Here is a 23,925-nt window from a genome sequence, read left to right on the forward strand (position 1 = left end):
ATCATAACAAATTAATCCCTAAATTGTTTAATACTATGTAAATATTCGAGTAATTGAAATATAATCATTTCCCATTAAAGTTTGTTGTTAAGCGTAAAACTACACAATAGGGTACATGTGCTTTGCCCACCATCTGTATCCAAATCCGTTTTTTTTAGCGTTACTAGTTCTCAGAAGTAACACTGAGCCACCACGGGGATCTCATTAAAGAAAAATAGAAAATCTTTTATTATAATATGTTTAACCTTTTGTACGTACGTTATTACCTTCCATCATCGTATGTATCGATAAAAATATAGTCACATCTCGGTGTTAGTTAAATTAGGTTCGAACTTCCAAATTTACACAACTACTGCCATGAATTATTGTTACATTTTCATAAGTTTCAGGTTCATTAGCTTAATAGAGAATAATATGAGATGAAAATTGGTCCTTATATCATGATAAAGAGATGGGAACACTGATACGAAAAATTGATACATGTGAAAAATAACGCTCGTAGTGAGGATTTTTTTTTTTTTTACGAAGAAAACTATATGTCGAACCAATCATGGAGCTTCTCCTGCATCTGAGCCACCCTGGACAGTTTAACGTCAATGGGCTTTTCTGTATCATACAATGAAGGTGACTGGAGAAGGATGCCAATAGTGCCAACTAAGCAGGTTATAGAAAAGAGCCACAGGAACAGCCGGTCGAGTACCATAGCAACGTACTTCCAGTCCTCTTTTATCTGGAACAAGCATAAAATATGCACTGGTTATATCATAGGCAATTCTTTCATATGCCTGTACAATGCATTATACTTCTACTAAACCTATTTCTTGTGAACTGTCAAAGATTCACTAAAAATACTTGGTAATTATATTTCGTAGGTTTATAATTTAAAAACATTGGTGTCTTGTATCATTACTTTATTGTAACATGACTGAAACTCCTTTTCTACTTATCGACCCTAATTTGTTACTTTAGCTTATTCAAGTAATTAATGTCGTGATGTAGAGACACCAGATAGAATAACTTGACTGGTGAAAAGAAAAACTAATTGCTTAGAGTTTGCAACTGCACGTTTAATATATCTCTAGTTAAATAATGAACCTTTGTAATTTGTCTTATTAAAGCTTTATGAACAGATACCCTGATACATTGAATCTGAACAATGCAGCAACAAATGAATAGAGTTTTGAAAAATACGCACTTCCATGTGTATGAAAAGTTTATTCAGTTTTATAAAGGATGCAGTGATGAAAACAAAGTGTACAATAATGAGCATAACTCCTAATATATATAATTAACAACCCAAAATATCAAGTATGTTTTGCGTAATCAGTCTAGAGCAATTTAGATTCAACACAACGGCTGTAAATGCAACTTTGGTTTCATTACCCAAAGTATTTTCATGTGTTTGATGCAATCCCATAACAAAAGTATTGCTATTAATAACATAATATTTACGCTAGAATCACTACACATTTTTATTCCCACATAAATTACTCTTTTATATAACGAGTAACGTGAAGAGAAGGTGGTGCCTCTTTGGCGAAAATGTCTCAATTATTATTACCAAGTTCTCATTTTAGGGATAAATACTGTTATTTTTTAACCGTGAAATTACCCGATTGTTTTTGTATTGATTACTACCGATGGAGTCTACATATTGCATAACTTCATGTTTTTCCTTTATAATTCTCAATGTAAAGAACTGACCACAAAAATTGAGTGAAATCACTCATTTTCAACAAAAATACACAGAGGATCCTAGCAGGAATTAATTGGGTTAAATGTAATATTGATAGTATTTATGTTTACCTTTTTTGTGTGATTCGTATGTTATTACGGGTCCTGGAACATACAAAGTCACGGACCCACAAATAATCTGGTGCATTGGTTGAGAGGAAAGTGTTTAAAAAGTTCACGTGGTTCTCATCGGTAATCTTAAAGTTTTATGTGCTGTTGTACATTTATAATATGTTGTATGCAATTGTTATAAAATACTTTTCAATGTCTCGAAATACAATGTTTACCGTATATGATTCTAATAGAGATAGAATTTGATAAAGAACAGATAGAATTTAACATCAAGTGCACTGATAAAGGACTAAATATACTAAATGCAAAAGTGAATATTTTTATTCTTAGTATGTTTCGAAAATTTAAAATTGGTTGAAAATTGATTTTTAAAAGCAACGACAATTATAAAATAAATTAAGAAAATCGTTGTATATATGAGATTTAGAGTTTTTTATTGTTTATGCAATTTTGATACCTTCTCCTAACATGAAAAATGTGGATTCACTAGTTCATCTAAAGTTCAACAGATTAAAGTATCTGCCCTTTGTTACGCAACCTGAAGTTATTAGTGATCAAACAGATCCATTGATATTTAAAAGTCCCAAAGTCGTAAAGGGACTGACGGACAAAGTCAATTTATATATTGATGCGCTAATACTTTATCTGTTTGGTTTCACGCGAAGAATTTTTTTCTTATAATGCATTACTGCAGTAATCATTCTATAGTCTTAGTTTTCATTTCCCCCAAATCTGTAATGAAATCAATGTACTTACGCCATCATAGTCATCTTGATTATCAATATGTTGAGCGATAAACATGGCGTTGTGAATGGTAGTTTCCAATCTCTCCGGAAGCTTTCTTTCAAGATAACTCGGACTTGACTGAAGTTCTTGAATAATGATTTCTTCAACTGTGTAGCGGCCAAAAGGTTGGGAGTTATTTTCTTTGCCAGAGCGTTGTGCTTCCGAAACACTAGAAGTTCGACCTTGTCCATCTACGTTTCGGATGCCAGCCCCATCTTGTTTGTCGTCCATGTCACTGTAATTCTTGTATTGTGGTTCTCTCATGAGAAGAATTTTCGGGAGTGTGCGGATAAATACTTTCCTCACCCAAGGTTTCAATTTGTGGGTAGAAGGCGATCGAAAGTGGACGTTTAGAACCACTGTGGTTACGACCACAGTTACGGTAAGAAGAATCATAGTGAAGAGGAGATACTTCCCTAGAAGTGGCAGAGCTAAAGATGTGGAGGGTATAATTTCCGAAAGAACCAAGAAAAAGAAAATTAGCGAAAGAAGTATGGAAATGCACAAAGTGATTTTTTCCCCACTGTCGGAAGGAAGGTAAAAAACTACTATGGACAAGCAGCCTATGCCCACACAGGGAATGATCAAATTGACAGTATAGAACAGAGTTTTGCGTCGTAAGGTGATGTTAAAGGTAATGTCTGGATACGGTTCAGCGCAACAAGCATAAAACTTTTCCTTGCGCTTAGCTGGTACAGACATAATATCCCACTCAACACTTAAGTAGAATTCACTCAAGTCGATTCCCAGGGGCACCAGGCTGGAGTTTTCGATCTCTTTCAAATGTTTTAGGTCAACCTGTAAGGAAATTACGCTTTTGAAACTCTTCATGTTAAAGTTTCTAGGGGTCTTTAATAAAACTAAGACCTGTGGGGGAGTTAGCAAAGCAATTACTGAATACTTTTGGTAATAAGTAAAAAATATTTTGAGTTATTCGTTATCGTACTCTGATGCTGTTAGTCCGCTATTACATTTCAAAAATAAGTAATGGACAGTGCATGCTGTCTTGCGATACAAGTGACAATAGACACATCTAAAAATAACCAACTTAGGCATGATACAAAATTGCAAGCGTCGATCGGAATATTGTTGCCGGTCAATGAAAAGCCATTTACTTTAGTTAAACAATTTTCGTTAGGTACTTATATATAAGTGTTATATATGTGTTTTAGTTTATACAATTTATAGATCTATTAAATTCACAGTCGTATATGTAATATTTGGCTTACAAGGAGCGCATACAACCCAAAATTTAGCAAAGACCAGCCATAGCACCATTGCTTGGCCACCACAATCCTCGTATGTCAGTCCAATTCAGCATCTGTGGGATGAACCTAAAAGACACATTCGCCATCAATTATCGTCTGTCATCACGTTCCATGAATTCCTTACAATATTAAAGATTAAATGTGAAAAAGCCTGAGAACATCTTACAGAACTTTAAAGATTCTATCTCACGTCCTATCATGGGCAAAAGGTGGCCCAGCCTGTTATTAATTATAAGTTCTAAGAATGTGGAAAGCCAGTTAGTGTTTATATATATATATGTTTAATTTCACAAGTTTTAAGCTAAATCTAAGTTTTGTTTTATTTCTGAACCCCCCGACTTCCAGCGATGCACCCTTTGTTTTGCTGTTCTTATCATTTCAGTTATCAGTTATATTATGATTCTGAAATTTCAGTCACAAAATCAAAATCATATGGTTTGAAAGAGAAAACAAAAATAGCAGGAGTAGCACATCATAACGGATGTTAGCCCTCCTTTCGCAGATATCAAACAAATGTATATGGTTGACATAGGTACCTTTTTACCCAATTATATACGGAACCTTTATGGATACGGGAATTAAAATTGTTATATGAAATTGTAAAACATTTTAGTAATGAAATGGATTACTTATGCCACGAAGCAACATTAAATAGCTATATAATTAATCCACGTTCCCAATCAAAGGGTTACCGAACACAATACATTTATCTTATTAAGAAAAGCTTATAAAGGATTTAAACCAAAAAAAAAAAATAAATAAATAAAAAAAAATAAAGGGATTAGTAAATATCAGCACATATACATAAACAAACATTTTTGTAAACCCTGTGTGTTATATACCTTGTAACCATCATGAGACCAGGATCCGAATTTCATGTGACATTCCTGGCGATCAAATGGAAAGTACTGAACGTCTATCTGACAAGAACTTTTATAGATGGCTGGGGGGTTCCAGACTACCTTTCCGTCATCATGGATGATAGCTTTGGTCATGATTGTGACTTCATAGTTTCCATCAGCGCTGAAAAAGTTAACATTTAAAAGAAAAAATCTACATTTTAAATAAAAATAACAAATTTTCTACTTATTGATATCATTTTTTGTATATCTATACTGTTTTGACTAATACATAGTAGAAAAATTATTTCTTAGAATTCGTATTACGAACGTTTACATTTATCCTATAAGTTATTATGTTAATTCTATCAATAGTTTTTATTAACTTTAAAATCGTGAGTCAATTACACAGAAATTGACATGTTTTAGTAGAAACTTTGAAGCGAAAATCCGCTAGACTGATTTCTGATATAAAACTGTGCATAAGTTTATGGTTATCTCTTGCTTCTAAAAACGCAACGAGAATCCCAAAATTCAAATTCGGTGACGAAGAACCCACTTTGAGACTAATAATGGCTGGAGACGGTTTATGCTGTTATGTTAAACTTATATTAAAGTTTTTTTTTTTCCATTACCCATTCAAGCCGTCTCCAGCCATTATTAGAATCCCAAAATGTTGTTTTGATACTGATTAGTTCTGTAAAAATGGTTCCACAAAATTTACATTTCATGCAGACATCACACATTTGCAACTAAGATTAGGGTAAGCATAACTTCCAGATTCTCCCAGTGTATATTGACTAGTTTAGCACTGAAAACAGGTGATATTTAGGTACATTTGCCAATGACAATGGACTTTTACCCAAAATATTAACACAAATATGGAGAATAACTCATTTTCAAACAATGATTTCCCTGCACAAGGTGTATTGGTGAGCACAAAACTTGTATTGTTTCAAAGCAGTAATACTGAGATATCATTTAAATCTAACTTCAACACTTTATTTTCGTTTGCCGTGTATTGTGATGACCTAAACAGCTACCATGTTCTTTAATGTCGACTCCAGATTTTAGTGTTAACAGATAAGAGAATATGAGCAAATGAACAAAAGTCTGAAATACTAAAAATTATCAGAAGTTATTTGTTGGTGAACTGGAAATTTGGCAATTTCTTCAAATAGGTGAAAAATGTAGATTATTTTACCAAATGTTCTGCTATTACAATGTAATGTTCTGCTCGTTTTTAAGGTGATTCGGATTTCTAGTATTTTCCGAGAAACATTTTACAACGAATTCTTGGCAAAGCTTACTTTTATGTGTGTGATTTCAGGTTTGATTCTTTAGCGTATAGAAATGGATAGTTATAAGGTCACTATGTTGGCGGAAGTGGGGAGGGGTGACGTCATTTGAGATAGCGAATTCTATATATTTTTGTTATGGTTTTGTTTATCGTTCAACTATTATTCCTTCCTTCTACCCTTTAGTTTACCTATGAATTTTAATTACATTAAAACATTAACTTCCCTTCTAGCTGATCGCGCTTATTTTGAATAAATATGTAGTATTATGGAACAGATACCAACTTCTCTAGCAGTGATGTACAGGTATTATTAATGTAGCAAAAGATTATGTAAATTTATGATCACATGAGATGTACTCTCGTGACTTAATGAGGTGAATAAATACCCTACCATAAGCTTCATAAGCTGAGTCACGACTCACGAGATAGTCAGTGAATAATATAGTTAATGAATTTTTGCTGTTTGTCACTCGATATTGTTATTAATATAGAAGAGTGATTTTAGAATTTTCTTCTTCTTCTGGTTCTTTTTTCCTGATTCCATTAGATGAAGTAATTAATACTAATATTTATGTTTTATTGTTCATTAATGTTAGTATCAAGCCCTGGCCAGGCACGTGTTTATTAATTGTGTTTTTGGTAGTGCTAAATATTATTCCCAGTGTTGTTACAATATAATAAATTGTTTTTGTTGAACCTTGTTGTAGTGGCATGTTATTTTAGATTCTTACATTGGCGCCCAAACAGGGACGCTTCTTCATAAAGGTTGAGTTGGATTGATTGTTTGTTTCTTAATTCAGTGTCAAATGATTTTTCAGCAGTAATTTAAGTTCAGTTAAATGCAATTTAACTATGGAAAGTAGCGAATCTCATGAAGCAGTCTGTGTCGGTATTGTTGAAACAGGTGGAAATGCTAACATCTATGGTGACTGATCTATTAGCAAAAGAAACGAAGTCTCCTTCCTATCAATCTCAAACTTCGAGAGTCCATTTTACCTATAGTCCTATGGACAATTCATCGATTTTACGTCACCTCAGTCAACCCACCACCCCTGCCTCTTGAGAATTTTGATGGTAAGTCCGATTTTAATGTCTTAAAGTTTCTTAAAAGTTTGAAAAGGCATTTTTATATTTATCAAGTACCTGAGAATAAAAATCAGTGGAATATGTGGCTTCTTGTTTGAGAGGAGTGCCACTATAAAGGTGGAATGCTTTCAGATCAGAAATGACTTTAGCAGAAAGCACCACGCTAATGGAAAGCTGTGAAAACTCATAAATTATGGAACCCTGAAGCTACAGAAAGAGAAATGATGAAGCTTATAATATCACAATTTCACGTTTCTCTACGAGTATACTTAGAATGCTACTTTGTTCTATCTATTGCTGATGTGCTTCTTTGAACATCACGAGAATAATAAACAAGAAACTGTTAATAGTGAAGCAATTAATGTAACTGAATGCCGTAATAGATCTGTGCAATGTGATATTAATAATCAAATAGGGTACTTACCTGTGCATTGTTTCAAGAAAATAAAATATGTAAACAGGGAACAAAGAAATATAGGACAACAGTCAGGATACGGTCGAGGTGTCCCATTGGACAAAATTTGGTGATGTTATGTCAATTTGTCTCTTTGACAACCAAGCGAACGTAATGGGGAATTTCAGCCAATTATTAGGATTTTTGTACGTCAGCAATACCAAGCGTGAGGCGTGCATATACCCGATTTCATTTTATTACTCATCACAATCTCTACCAACCTACCCTAAAATCCAATTATATGCTCAAAGTAGCGCATCGTCCCTTTTTGATATATATATCGCTGGAAGAAGTTTAAAAAGACAAACTTGCTTGTCGCGGCAGAAAATGTCGTCATTTCATGCAAGTTGCGTGTCGATTGGTACCTCAACGGCCGAGATGTCGGCGTGACATACGGACGGCTTTTCGTCTTTATATAGAAGATTAACATTAGTATCAAGTCCTGATCGGGCAGATATTTATCAACTGTGTTTTTGGTAAGTGCTGAATTTTATTGTTTCAGTTTAATAAATTGCTTTTTCCTTGAACTCTGGTTGTAGAGGCGTGTTATTTCAGACCGTTACAATCGTATGTAATCAACATGCATACGTAAATGATATGGAAGTTAATAAATAATACTTAGCTAATTTATTAATTAATGGTCAATTAATTAGATGATTACTACGTAAATGATACACAGATTGAAGTGATTTAATATGCATAATTACTTACTTAATTATGATTGATATGTAAACTTTAATTAATATGCACATATTAATCAATCCTAACGTTTTAATATCTAATATTATTTCTGTTAATTAAAAATTAATTAATTATATCAATATGCAATTATTAGTAAAGTATAATAGCAAATCATTTTTTAATAATTAATGTTCAATCCCTTAACGCAGGCGGGTGTTTTTTCAAGAAATCGGATTTGCTAGACTGCATCATACGATTACATCAACACCACAAGGTTGCTAGGAGACTGATGACATCATCACCACAAGGCACATTGCTAGGAGACTGACATCATCACCAAAGAGCTAACATTGATCTTTGCATATTATTTCAATGGATTTAGTTTTCGCCTTTATAATTAACCTATACGCATTCTTCTGTTTGAAAAGAAGGACATTCGATGATTTTAGTAGATCATACTTTTACTCTATAACAAGTAAAGAATTCGGACAAATCTCGTATTTTACATTTTCAAATAGGTTATTCTTTTACTTGTAACAAAACCAATATGTTTTAAGCAGATATCGTTAATATATGTCAGTTGAATAACCAATTTAATGACACTGAAACAAATAGTAACAAAACCGGCCCCATGTTCAGAATTTCTAAAACCACGAGATGAAGAACATCGACTCAGTTTTTTCTATGAGTAATCATGTCTCTCCTACCCCATGAAATGTCTTGTCAGTGTAAAAAGTCTGAGCTAGACTTATTTTCTCTCCCTCCCAGCTATAGTAACTATCTCGTTCAAATAATTTACTTGTAACTTTTTAGGACATATAATTAAATCTAAATACAAAAACTACAATATTAATGACTTGATTCTAATGAAATGACAAACTTTTACCGGAAGTCGTGTTTGTACTTAAGCGCAAAGCTACACAATACGCTGTTTGTGCACTGCCCACCACGAGTATCGAAACCCGTTGTAAGTCCGCAGACATACCGCTATGCCACTTGGTGGTGGGCGAGCGGTGCGTTAGAAATTTGCTAACGTAAATCAAAAACATTGTATGCGTCTCTTAGAATTTACCAAAGTCGAAAAGCTCTAATTAATAACTAGGGGTGCGTATCTCATCATAATAGTCGATACGATAGCTATGTAGATATTGATGCCGCGATACGATATTTATCTAGATACTAACGGTTTGTTACAAAGTTTGACAGTCTTATCTGTAATTTATTATTTATATTGCTGACATTGTCTTATTTAAGCACTTTACAGTGATTTTTCAAATTCTCAGGTTTGATCAACTAAATGGCAGCTGGAAATAAAGAAAACATGTAGTACTCAATACTTATCTTCCTTTATTGAATCATTAATTTTGAGCAAAAATTCTTTATTAGAAATTCAGATTTTTTTTTTTTTATACAAAAGACAACGTTTATTGAAAGCTTGCCAAATTTTGTGAATATATCTAAATCATATCGTATCGATACAATCATATCTCGGCTTTACGATACGAGTATCGTATCTCTGTATCGCCACATCTTTAATAATAACATGATTTCATGATATAAGAGATATTATAGATATTATTGATTATTTTTTGTGAGTGAATATTTTATTATTGTTTATTTATTGTTATAATAAGAGTTAAAAGCATACAATTGTAGGAAGTTTTATTAATAATTCATTGATGTTAAGATTATCGAATGTCACGTGCAATATATTGACGTCGAAAATATAGAAGACGGACAGACGATTAAGTGATAAAGATATTGCTACGTATCTGCTTGTTTGTTAATTTCCCATAGAAATTCTTTCCGAGAAACTTCAGCGATACAAGTCCTTCTTTAATTATAACTAGTTTATTCTTTCTCGATACAACTTTGCAATGCACAGATTTTCCACTGTCAATACGTTTGCAATCTGGATAACAAAACACTCTCATTATATTACCGTCACTACCGCTCGCTTGACTGAATTATATGTCTCTTTATCTATATATCTGCAAAATTATATACTAAAAAAGAGGGCGTCTAGCAAACGCTGGGACGTTGTGAGGTTGCCAGCTAAGTCACGATCCTACTAGAAACTCCAGCGCGCATGCTCCCAGCGTCGCGTGACTTCCGCTGTCATAACAATATAAATAGCGTGAGACAAGCGGGAAGCAGCAGACAGACAGATAATAGCGAAAGAGAATATAGTGGGAGTGAAGTTAAGTACCGTAGAAGTGATAGGCCTAACGTTTTATATGTTAGAGTGAAACTAACAGTAGAAAAGGAGATAAGAAAATAATTATATTCCGACAAAGTGTGGTTTTAAAGTAATATAATCAACCTGAGTGCACTTTGACAAAAGGAACAGAAAATCTTCAGAAGAAAGAAGACCAAACGATTGCGGTAACTCGCGCCACAAGTGAATCGCAAAGAATACTAGTGCGATAGAAATAGAGAAGATAGTTCAGCTTGTCAACTGAAGTTCTAAAGTAATTGAATAAGCCTACGTGGATATTTGACAAGAAAGAGAGAACTGCATATTTAGTATTTATGATATGCCCATAATATCTATAGTGCTGAAGAATTTATTGTACATACGTTAAGTTGTTCTAAATATAAATAATTTTGAAAACAAGTGAAGTGCGTGCTGATTATTCATCGTTGAATTTATCGCTAACAAGTTATACACCTACTGTAGAAGAATCCTATGCCCAACAACAACCTGGTATATATTTGTACCATTAAGAAATATAACTAAAAGCCTTTTTATTTTGATAATTGGTGAAGATCAGATTTTCAGATTCTGACAAATGACATTATTTCGGACTGTATTTAGCAGAGCGATGTGTGTCCTTTATTACTGCTGAAAGAATAAATAATCTTATGTCGTTATTTGCTTACAAAAGAATGCTTAAATTTAATGCTGTTATTTATTTCAATTGATTGTAGTGTATCTCAAATTTGAGGTTTTGTTACTATATGTTTCAGTGTCGTTAAGTCTGTGTTTAACTAACATATATTAACAATACCTGTTTTAAATACATTGGGGTTTTATACAAGTAAAAGAAAACATATTTGAAAATGTAAAATACACAATATGTCTGAGTCCTTTATTTATTATAGAGTAAAATAACAATGTACTAAAATCACCGTATGTCGTTCTTTTCAAACAGAAAAACGCGTATAGTTTAATTATAAAAGCGAAAACTGCACATCAAATGAAATAATATTCATCCGCTGACGTCAAGGGCTTGCATATTAATTATCAAAAAATATTAAATTCGGTTATTACCTCTATACCAATAATCTAATTAACTAACAGATAATTAATAATAACATTAATTGGATATTAAAACGTGATAATATTAATTATTATATGCATATATTATTTATATAGTAAGCATCTAATTAACCGTTAACCAATACAGCATTATTTGGATGTTAATTATCAATTTGCATAGTATTTACATATAACGTCATCCCCCCCCCCCCCCGTATTATGCCAGCATAGTTCCCTTATAATTACTGAATTGTTTTGAAAACATATATGGGTGTAGGAGTGTTGTTACTACACCGGTTTTAAATAAACTAGATGATAAATATTTGCGTTTCAATGTCCTAGTGTAAAAAGTTTGATTAAATTCACAGGATAAAGAAGGAAAAACATGTAACTTGATCAATAAGTAGAATTTGAAAGATAAACATTTTCTGAATTTGTTTTGTAGGTTTAATTAATTTTTGTTTCAAAAATGATTCCATGTACTGTTTAACCTTTGAAAAAGGCAAGGTAATGGTAAAATAAAGACCAAAACGTGTTGTCCGTTGTAATTCTTATCAAACAATGTGTCGTTTGTTTATTTACTTGTTGTTAAGTGCAAAGTTACACAATAGGCTATCTGTGGTCTGGCATCGCTTTCTAGGATCATGAATCCTCAGATTTACTGCTGAATTACCGACAGGGAGAGGGTGTGCTCTTTGTCTTTTATTATAAAATTCTATCTAGAAGTCGTATATTTAACATTTTCGTACCCTCTAAAATTTACATAATTTAAATCACTGAGAAAAATATCTAGTGGTTCATTCGTTACTTTTATGTAGTGCACAAACTCCATAAAATGAGTTGTCTAAACATTCAAACACAGAGTGCATTTAATACAATCAGGCACCAATACACAGTAAGATAAGAGAAATACGAGATATGTAATGCGGTTAAAACATGGATCAATGAAAAGGTCGTCAATTAAATGCGGGCTTTCGCATCACGTGATTTTAAATTATTCAAGGGCTACGCCCACAGTCCGCTACAGGATGTTGCTACGGCTTTCTATTTTTTACTAATATATGAAATATCTTACAACTACTGAGCTACTATAATCATTTAGTCCAAAGGTGATACTTAAACCGTTGGGTATATACAGTGCCTTGCAAACGTCTCCCAACCACCCCCCCCCCCCCGTGCTGGTAATCAGTTTTAGTTATTTTCTTGTGAAAGACACAACTCAAATGGCCAAAAATATTTATTATATTAATCTCAGACCACTTTCTAATGATTACAAAGAACAAAAGGTGTATTGTTACTTATTTTAGTGATATAACACAAACAAATATTAAACTGTTTATAGTACTTCCCAACAATTACTTGCTGAAAAAACCTTAAAACTAAAATAATTTACAAGAGCAGTTCTTATTCATTAGGAACTTCTGATTAAATCTTTAAAATTTCCTGAGATTTCGTTTTTCATATTAAGATTACACTGTAGTGAACAACATCTTGCCGTGCTTCAAAATGGCTGTGTCGTTCTAAAAAAATGTTTGCTTTCATGCTTTATTTTTGAAATGAAGTAATAAAGTGAACTAATTCATTGTGAAGTATATATATATGTATATATAATATGAACCTAACTATCTCACTAAGAATAACACTATTTAACTCTTCTGCTTTGTCTGTTCAATGCAATGTAAAAAATACATACGCACTCATTTTACCCCTGAGAATTAGTGATAGAAACTGAACAATAAAACAGATCTGTTTATGTACACTTTGTTGTATGCCACTGTCTACTAGGCCTTCCGCAAAACATTTATCTTCATTAGATCACCTATTCTTCCAAAATTCTATAGCGTATCTTGTTTTGAACGAATTACTAATACCTTAAAAATAAGTGCAATTAGATGTCTCCATACGTGTTGAAACCTAAAACAGCTATAAGTATAACACCTGTTACTGTTAAATACTCACTGATTCACGCACGTACGCAGGGGGGGGGGATGATTCGAGGGGGGTCGCCTACACCTTTTATTTTTGAAACATCAAAAAATTATGCTTATGTAGTTATAGCACAGCCGCTTATGGTATTTAACGTTTTCTATATAACCTTCATTAGCATTAGCATTTTTTTGGTTCGAAATAGTCACATGCAATGGCTTCTGTTGACACTTTGTAATGAAAAGCCGAAGCCATATTGCTTCTGTCAGGTTTTGTAGACCGGATTCTTTACAGTCTGTGACTTGTTGGCGATAAATTTCAACAATAAATAAGCAGCAACAGAGTCCACTTGTTTCAAAATAATATATTAAAATAAGTGAAGCATATATACAAATGTTCGTTACATTTTTTACTCATAACAATTGAACGTACACACTGCACAACATATGATTCGTAAATAATTACGTAAACAAACGTGCCATAAACTCTCCCTTTTAAAAATTATTAAGTATGACACCCACACTATATAAACTATCCAAATCATGACTCTCCCATTAAACTAAAACAATGGTGTATATCTAACATACATGGTTCTGAGCAAAAGCAAACTTCGTTGTGTCACGGAAATAGAACTATAAACTGAGTGTGGGTTTGAGATTTAACCATTTTTGTAGGTTTTTATTTTCGTACAAGGAAGGAGCTGAGAATTGTGCTAATCTTAAACCCATTTGAAAATTACCCATCATGCAAGTACGTTTCTGGTTCGCGAGACTACACAGTATACGATATATAAGCTAGACTTTCGACACATCTTACTGAAAAGAATGAAGCGCCTACGTGAAATTGATTGCAGCGACATACGAATGTTTTTTGCCAACAAAAGTAAAGGATTGGCACATGACGACCAAGGTAAATTGCTAAGCAGCTTTGCTGTTTTAGTTGCTAATGAAACCTTTGGCATGTAATTAGAATAGCTACATTGTGTTGTGCTTTGCCCATGTCTGGTGTTTCAAATTACAAATTTTGTGTTCAATCCCAGGAATACTTATGTATGACATAACTCATCTGTATGTAGATGAGTACAACAATAATCTTTACTATAGATTTTATGTATCATATAAACTACAATGTTATATTAAGTCTATATATTGGTCGCCTCTTTAAAATTGCTATATATTTTTGTTTTCAGATACTGATAATGACACAATCCAGTTACCATCTGTCTTTCTTTGGTGCTAGCGATAAATGTGAAGCTTGTGAGGTTGAAACAATTGAGATATATTCTTAAAGTGATGGCATTGATGATATGCAAACTGGTTTCTTGAGTCTCAAACTGCTTCAGTCACTGACAACTCTGTTCTTCCTGGAACATCATCATCGATCGCACAGCACTACAGCAATCGTGGAGTCATCATAGATTTGTCATGGTATTTCTATAGTCACTGATGAGCCATACATTGGCATTGGCAATTTATTGACACCAACAAAATCACTTCATGAAAAATGCCAAGTTATTAGTAATTTAGCAACTGCTGAAAAGTATTCCTATCTTTATAAGCATGTGGCACCACCAAAAGTTTTTCCCACCACCTTTTCTCATGGGTGTAACCACAAGTTTAGAATAGCTTCACTTGAAACATACCCATGGTTATTATATATCCCAAATTTTGATGGCATTTTTTGTGGTCCTTGTGCTACCCTTCTTCCAGTGCATACTCGACGTGATGAAGTAGCACTTGCAACAAATCATTTAACAACTGGGTAAAAATCTGTTGTACTTGAAGCAACCATTCTATGCTACATATTTATTTTCATGCTCACTAAATGACATCATAGGCTATAATGTAATACGTGTAAAAATTATTGATGAAGTAAAAAAGGCTGGATTCTACTCTGATGAAGTGTCTTCTTACAATCTAGATCATTTACCAATATGTCTCCACTCTGTAGATGACAACTGTGAAATTAGGGAAGAACATATATATATAAGCTACAGAAGGTCAGAGCAGCATTTATTGTATGTGCAATTACAAATATACTGTAAATGAATTGCATGGTCAGAGATATGATGGAGTATTCACCATGTCTGGCGAAAGACCTGGTGTCCAAAAACAAATTCGAGATATGCAAAGCAAGGCCTTGTACATTCGTTGCACGGATCAATCACTTAATCGTGCTAATATAAATTCATATTCAGTTCCACCAATACGAAACTATATCGATCGAGTTAAAGGAATAACTATTTGGATTAAATAATCAACTAAACGTGGGGTACTATTGAAGACAATATATGAAAAGAGCATCCAGAAAGGAGAAGCTTCATCACGTCTTCCACTACTCAATGTATGCATTACATGCTGGGTTGAGAATATTGAAGGTTGGGAAAGGTTCTGCTTATGTCATCCATTCTTACTTCGCAAGTGTGAGGCTATTGTGTATGTAAATAATAATTTTCAAGTGTTTAATGACACTTAGGCTGCTGAAGATAAGAAAAATGCTATGACTTATCTAAAAATACTGGAATCCTTTGAATTCGTTTTTTGTTTAACAGCTTTACAATGTTCCCTTTACTATATAAAAGAAGCTTCTGTAAATTTGGAAGGTCCAACTCAAGACATGTTTTCTGGTGTTTCCCTAATAGAACAATGCTGTAAAGTACTAACTTGACTGAAAGTGAACGTAGATGATTATTCACATCGTATCTTCAAGTACAGCAGTAACATTGCAAACAAATGTTAGCAAGCCACGAGTTAGTCAACGACAAGCCCAACGTAAAAATTAAAAATATAGTTCCGTGAAGGATTACTTTGAGAAAACGGTAACCATTATTTTTCCTGACCACTTTATCAGTAATATTTCCTTCAGATTTGATACACATGTAAAGCAAGCAGCACCAATTCATAAACTTATGCCATCAAAATTCACACAGGAGTTTTCTATCTCTGATATCAGACAGGCTATAGATTTTTATAGGGAAGATTTACCAAATACTGATATCTTTGATGAAGAACTTCATCGATGGAAGACAAGATGGTTTTCTATACCACACCTGGACAGGCTCCAGATACTAGCTGACTGCTTAAAAGCGTGCTTCAGTGTACCAGTTATCTTTATGTTACTGAAACTCTTTGCCACACTGCCACGTTCGTGAACGTTCGGCATCTGTTCTCCGCTGGTTGGATAATTAACTGAGGTATATACAAACAGAATAAAGACTGAGTGCACTAGCTTTAATACATAATCATTATGACATTACTATCAACATTGAAACTGTATGTAAGTTATTTATGGAAAAGCACACCAAAATAATGGAGCATGCTAACATGTTATTTCAGTAGTGCATACATGTACATATATGATAGCCAATGATTCAAATAGCTAACATGCTGTTATTGTACAGAGTTGTTTGAATTATTAATATAATTTAACAATTAATAACTACTCTGCATATAGATAGTACAGTACTTTACTATAATAAAACATGCATATTTATGTTAATTTATGTCTAGCTCCCCATGCAGTGTTCCAACAGAATGATGATTTGTTGACTTTTCATTGGATGTTTGTGGATTTTATGCAAAATTGCTTGCAGATTTAATCTCATAGCACCTAGATTTTACACATTTTCTGGGGTACATGCCCCCAAACACCCGTAGCATTAGCATGATTGTGCTACGCACAATATGTGTTTGCTTTTTTATCTCACAAATTATCAAACATTCTTCCTACGGGTCTGTGATTTAAATATGAATAGAAAATAATAAATCATTTTAAGAACTTACTTGTGTATAAAGTTAAAATAATAAATATACAACGTTAAAATCAATACACAATTAAAATCATATCAAAATAATGAAAGTGATGTGTGACACGTCGAAACACATACAGTCATTATTTTGATATAATCTTAATTGTGTATTTATTTTTAATGTTGTATATTTATTATTTTAACTTACTAGTTTGTTGATATATTTACCATTAGAAACTTTTTGTCTTTTTTAGGAAGCTAAACTGGAATATTTAAGTAGGTTGAGTAGTCATATATTAGAAATGCTTAGATAATCATGTTAGTTAAAAAAGGCAACTGAAATTATCGTTAATTGATTCGCACACGTCTTCGTTTAATTTTTTTTTTCATTTATTCAAACTACGTTCAAACATGTAGTATAATCGTTCATCATGCCGAATTATGTTGTCGCTTTTTAACGTTCAAGTTAAAGGATGAAAACATCCAACTGGTTTGCAACTACTTATTGTCTGATGCTAAAAACCAACACGTACTTTTCATTTCCAGAAATGTTTTAACCAGTATTTGATCGTGTGATTAAAAATTGTAATGATTTGTTTTTTTTATACAGTCGATTCTGCTGGAGTTTAGTATAACTCTGCAAGAATGGATTATTTTATGTTTAGAATGCTCTAATGCGATTATCCTGCACTGACTATTATGTAAATGAGTAAAAACTATTTTTCTATCAATCAAAGATTGTTTAGTGACATACTTTCCCCATTAATGGTTAGAAGAACATTTTGTTAAGTGGTTTAATAGTTTATTTTTTAAGTTACCCAGACTGTCTTTGGTATATTTTCCAGTCTATTGATGCTACCCTTTGATGTTATACTTACTCAGCCAACTTTAACATTATTCTACATGTTATAAAGTCATACGGGCGAAATAGTATGTGTACATGATAATGGATCATAGAAGGTGCAATATTGTGTTATGAGAATGGATGCAACAGCAGAAAATTATGCTGGCAAACTTGTACAGTTCTCATAGTGGCGTCGCCTCGTGTTATTTACAGAAGTAAATGAGATGCACAGATCATGTTCATTTATGCATGTACACAAAATATTTCGTTTGTACATGACATGGTTCACCTTAAAACTGTTTCAAGTAACCATGCTGACCATATAACCACCCTGTATTTTGGCGTTACACACACTGTTTATGATGATTGATAAAATGTCGTGATGTTCTTTCTTGGAAAGTTAACCCTCTTTACCCATTTAGTTACTTAAAGATCCCTTGATTTTGGAATATTTTTAAAAATTTGAATCAAATTGACCCTAACATAAGGTTTAGTTTTGATATATACAAAACATGTTACCTGTTGTAGAGCACAATATCTGGTAACCATATTTGTTCTGCGGGGACATATAGCTGACGGACCCCTCCATATTCTCGAGGATCCCATCTAAGTTTGTGGTCGGACCATTCCTGAAATGAAACATATTTGAGGCTTTATCGAAATCGAGTTTTGTTAAAATTTATGGAAATAAAATTTATAATAAAAAAGAAAATAAACATTGATGAAACTGAAAAAGACAGGACCACTTGAAAATTAAAAACACTAAATATCAAAAGATCAAATTCGTGTTATGTCCAGTGATTTATTTATTTTTTAAATATTAGAACTTTTAACCTAAAAAGCACTTTATGCACTCGCACACTTAACTTTCACATCAGTAATCTCAAGAATTTAGGTATAGCTGTGTCCAATTACAAACAACTGGCAAGAGAGAAGACAGGAAGTCAGTAACCCCAACCCCACAAAGGCTATGTTTAGCTCTTTGAATCAATTATAGAGAATGTCCATCATTCGGGCCTGGCATGGCTTGGTGGTTAGGGGTGTCTACTCGCAATATGTATACCGTTATCGAATATGCTCATCCTTTCGGCCGTGGAGGCGTTATAATATGACAGTCAATCTCGCTCTTCATTGGTAAAAAAGAGTGGTCTAAGAATTGGCAGTTGGTGATATTGACTTAGCTGTCTTCTCGGTAGTTTATCGCTTCTAAATTAGGACGGCTAGTGCAGATAATCCCTGAGTAGCTTTGCGCGAAATTCATAAAGAAACAAACAAAAAGCCTACTACTGTTATAACACTCATACAACTGAAATGTTAGAAAGTGTTCAACAGCTACTTTGATCGCAGCATGAAACACTAACCACTTACAATGTTGGATTCTTATTCACAAAACCCACGAGGCTATCAAGATATATTGGGATCTCAAATATTTTTAAAACCTTTGCTTTTTTCAAGTGTTCAATTCACACCGTGAAGTCAATCTACGATGTCATTTACTCAGCCTTTCCAATAGCAACGCAATTAATAAATGAGATTTTTGTCAAACCGAACAAATATTTACTGATGCTATTTTAACAACAAAAAAGGACTTGTTAATGTAAGCGAAATTAAGATTTTGAAAGCGCATTATATCGAAGAAAAAACGTTATATAACTTTCGTTAATTGTAACACATGTATGTACATTTCGAATTAGTATTAATTACAGCATACTTAATGATGGGAGATAATGTTTATCTAAATATCTACAACTTCTGAACCAACTAAAAACATAAAATAACTTGCCAACATTATTTAAAAATGATAAGATCTTACCTGCTTAAAGGAAACGGCTATTATTAAAATAAAAATTTAAACACACCTGATTTACCCACATATTTGTTGTCATGATCTGGTTCTTCATGTTCTGAAAAAATCCAGAAAATATTACAAAAGTTTTGTTTCGCTTATCATATAAAAATCGCAATGCTTATATCAACAATAGAGGTCGAAATAATAATCTATGTGAGTGTATAAAAGCTATTATAGCTGATGTTGCTTGCCAGTTTTATGGGGCCGAATTATTTACAGTAGGTGTCTGTGAGTTGTTGGCGATAAATTCGAACAATAAACGGACAGCACACAATCCACTTGTTTTAAAATAATATATTCAAAACAAGTCAAACTTAAGTACAAAACCTCGTTACACTATTGGTTATAACAGTTGTATCCAGAGCTTTAAATAATCGTCTCTTTTTTTTTTCGGCGGTTCAATTACTTTAGAACATCCTTTGACAAGACAAATGGTTCTCCTCTATCCCTGTTGTTAAAATACAAGGCTATGGTATTCACTTTAAAATCACCACAATAACTGTTGGTTACCACGGTTGTATCCAGAGCTTTAAATAATTGTCTCCTTATAGTCAAAGTCCACAGAGGCAAGTTCAATCACTTTATAACACCATTTGACATTGCTTTTACCAAGTTTAAAATAAATGTATATTATCATCTTACTGGAATAAGCAAAGATTTTTCACGAAGTAATTACCTAAGGTCTACAAGGTATATACATACATAGTAGTAGTATATTTCTGTAAGAGTCAATGGCATTATTTTACCCTTCATTGTGCCCAAAATAGTGTAATTCATTTATCTTTCAGTATTTCAACATATACCATTTTTTCACAGAATTTCGAATCTACTTATTATAAACGCATGATTCCACAAGTTAGGAACTTTGTTTTTTGAGAATTCAAAATCTGCAATAAATTAACAATATATTGTCCTCCTGGGTGGACAAAACTGGTTTTTGTCCTCACATTAAACTCTATCAACCATCATCAGTAGGATCTTTAAAAATTGCTTCAACTATGTCTTTGGCTTAAACAATCTTATTCTTTTTCCTCAATCACGAAAAAACTCAATTTTTCACGAAAACCATAGCTATGTTTAAAAATAAATGGGAAGCCCAACTTTACCACTTATCACTGAGTTATAACGGTTTCAGATAATCTCACACCTCATCAGTAACCATGGGCAAAAACAAATCAAAAGAATAAGATAGGCTTCATATAATGGTGGAGTATATATTGATGTTTGTCGGCTGAATAATTCATAACAATAAATTAATAGAATCAAAACTACATATTCTTCAAATCATATATAAATATAGATTCATTGTGGTAAATAAAACATCTCAAAACACCATACATATAATATTTACATTTATTCTTCATTGAGGGCGTTGTATATGAACAATTCCAATATACAAATAGTTCAACTCTTGTCACCACCTGCCCAATAATGATCACCCTCTAAAGAGTTCTACACTTTGCTATTAACACTTTTTTGGCTTAATGCTTTTGTTGGCGTTTTCCACTGCTGTCACCAAAACCAGAGCTGCATTTTTTGGTCATACTCAGCACAAATTCCGTCCTTGTCGCAATCCGTTTATCTTTAATGTTTGAGATGTCAAAGTTCACATTCAGTTTTGGATATTGTCAAATATCTCACAGTTATTTTTGACAAACATCGTATCCGGAAAGCTAAGATGATGGTTATCAACAAGAAGACCCCTTCCATCTCCATCTTCTGCATTGGTTATCAGGAATTATTGAGATTTGAATCTGCCTCTTCTGTTGTATACATACAAGACTTTCATGCGTCTCTGCCTTACATACAGTCACACTATCTGACTCTGTTTCTTCCAACTTTTATCGTTGCCTCTAGGGACTGGAAAGTCATGCTCTTCACATCGTTTTTCATGTCAAACTACCTCTTTGCCACCAATTTATCTTCTTGATATTCGAACCTAATATGCTCACCACTGTTTTCTGTATCAAAGGTTCATACTTGCTGACCTCACTCCATGCCAGTGAGAACCCCTCACAAATTCTTACCCTCTACTGATAACTTATTGAACCTCTTTGTCAGTCACATCCACCAGATGATCCCAGCATAATGCCTCAACACAACGAAATCTGCCAGGTTACATTTATCCCGAGGACCGATGGATTTAAGGCCTATAGAAGCACAATGTAATAAGATTAGATTAATCCATTTGTTGGGAAAGGCTTCTCTTCCTTGTCAAACAATGACGTCATTGGCGAGTATTAGTTTTTCACTGAAGAACATAGTCATATTTTAACAGCTGCACTACATAGTTGTGAGACTACACTGTGTTTTAAATGAATCAGTATACTAGATATTCTTTACGTTTATTTTGTTTAAAGTTTAAGTTATGGTGTATGTTACTATGCCAGAGTGTGCAATTGCAAGTTACAGAAATCAAGAATCTATAAGAAAACGGACTTTTATTCCAAAATTCATCGAAAAATGTAACCTTTTACACAAAGCTTAGGTTCATGCTTACCCTTGAGCAGGCAGTATTAATCCAGACACTGACCTGAGTTGCTCTATTAATTTCTTGGAGAAAAAGCTTGAGATGAATATGAAAGCAAAAACTAAGAAATCTTCATCGAAAACGTAAAAGTAACATATGCTCATCAAAGATTTTGCTTAATATCGATTCGTATTCGGTGACATTAGCAACTGTCAATCAAAAGTGCTGATGTGAGAAGTGAAATATATAAAAAGACAATAGGAGAACAGTTAATGAATCTACGTTTCAGTGCAGCCAGACTGATAAAAATGAATCCAAAATTACTACAAAAAGCCTTCAAATGTACAAATTGCTCCGATGATTTAAGATTAAGTGTGAGGTTTGAAACAGAACAGAATTTGTTATCATGGTGTCAAAAAGAAAAACCCCGTCTCCAAGCTTTGATAAAAGATATTTAACAACTAAAGGAAAGAATATCATCAAATAGACTGATACAAGTAGGAAATATCTTAAGTGATTGGTATTTTCACATCAGCTTAATTAAATAAAGAAAATTGTTAATGAAACGTAAAATTGTTTGAAGAAAAAAGATCTAGCTTTGCTTTAAGCTTCTGAGTAGTTTCAAGAAAGCCTACAAGATGCTTCATTCCAGAGGTTACCCACTGCCTTGTCTTACAACACTAAAATGATAAGTAAAATTTTTACTTGTATACCAGGATTCAATACTCAGTTATTTCTTTTTATGGGAAACAAAACAATATTACTACCAGATTTTGATAAGCCCAACATAGTTTTCTTTCTATATGATCCAGGTGAAGACAAGGTGTATGGCCCCTGTGAACAACTTATTTTGGCGAGAGGTCTCATTATAAATTGGAAGCAGCCAGTCTAGTTTCAATGTGGTGGCATCTTCGGAACAATCACTCTGTTGGACATAGATAAAATAGTTGAGAAGACAGACATTAATGTTATAGCTACTGTATGGGATTTAGCTAGAAAAAATCGCGGACTTCTAATTAAGCTTAATGAGTCTCCAGAAAATCCCATCAAACCTAATGCTGGCATTTGCTTTCTTTGACATTCCTCGTATAATAAAGCTGCTGACATTTTCTTTATCCTGGATTGATTCTTCCTTCTGCCATACTAGTAGTCAGGGCAATTGTTGCACGGCACACTGCCAGAGGGCTATATATGTGAGTTAACATCAGGCAATGGGGGAGGATTAGAGACGATGACGTCATAGACACCAGGGATAATTATGCCATAGTTCCACGAATTGCAGCCAGAGGGCGTATTGGTATGATGTCGATCAACATGATATTATTGGAACAAAGTCTTAAAGCTAATAATTTAATCTAATTTCATAACCATGTGTTTACAGTTTTGCTTTATAAGTAAAGCATTAACTACAACTTGCAAAAGCTGATAGTCCCACATAGCTGTATACAGGTCTCAACTAATATTTATTTTCGATGACTAGGAACCCACTTTGAGACTAATAATGGCTGGAGACGGCTCGAATGGGTAATGAAGAAAAACTTTAATATAAGTTTAACATAACAGCAAATGTACATAAACGTTGTACATTTGCTGTTATGTTAAACTT

General features: G+C 33.2%; 1 protein-coding gene across 2 annotated transcripts in view; it reads right to left on the reverse strand.

Annotated features, from left to right (window-relative positions):
* Nucleotides 1–508: 508 nt before the first annotated feature.
* Nucleotides 509–23,925, reverse strand: part of LOC106460765 (acetylcholine receptor subunit alpha-like 1) — a 40,372-nt gene continuing 16,955 nt past the window's right edge. Inside the window, exons 2-7 of one of the 2 annotated variants that reach the window (XM_022387553.1) lie at nt 23,087–23,244; nt 19,860–19,904; nt 18,520–18,629; nt 4,703–4,883; nt 2,563–3,390; nt 509–730 (exon numbers count right to left, since the gene is read on the reverse strand). In XM_022387553.1, the coding sequence (XP_022243261.1) occupies nt 533–730; nt 2,563–3,390; nt 4,703–4,883; nt 18,520–18,629; nt 19,860–19,901 (1,359 nt within the window). In that variant the 5' untranslated portion in view covers nt 19,902–19,904; nt 23,087–23,244 and the 3' untranslated portion in view covers nt 509–532. The remainder of the gene's footprint in view (nt 731–2,562; nt 3,391–4,702; nt 4,884–18,519; nt 18,630–19,859; nt 19,905–23,086; nt 23,245–23,925) is intronic. The other variant, XM_022387552.1, reaches the window with a different exon arrangement.

The sequence above is a fragment of the Limulus polyphemus genome, unplaced genomic scaffold (assembly GCF_000517525.1).
Source record: "Limulus polyphemus unplaced genomic scaffold, Limulus_polyphemus-2.1.2 Scaffold832, whole genome shotgun sequence".
Taxonomy (NCBI): domain Eukaryota; kingdom Metazoa; phylum Arthropoda; class Merostomata; order Xiphosura; family Limulidae; genus Limulus; species Limulus polyphemus.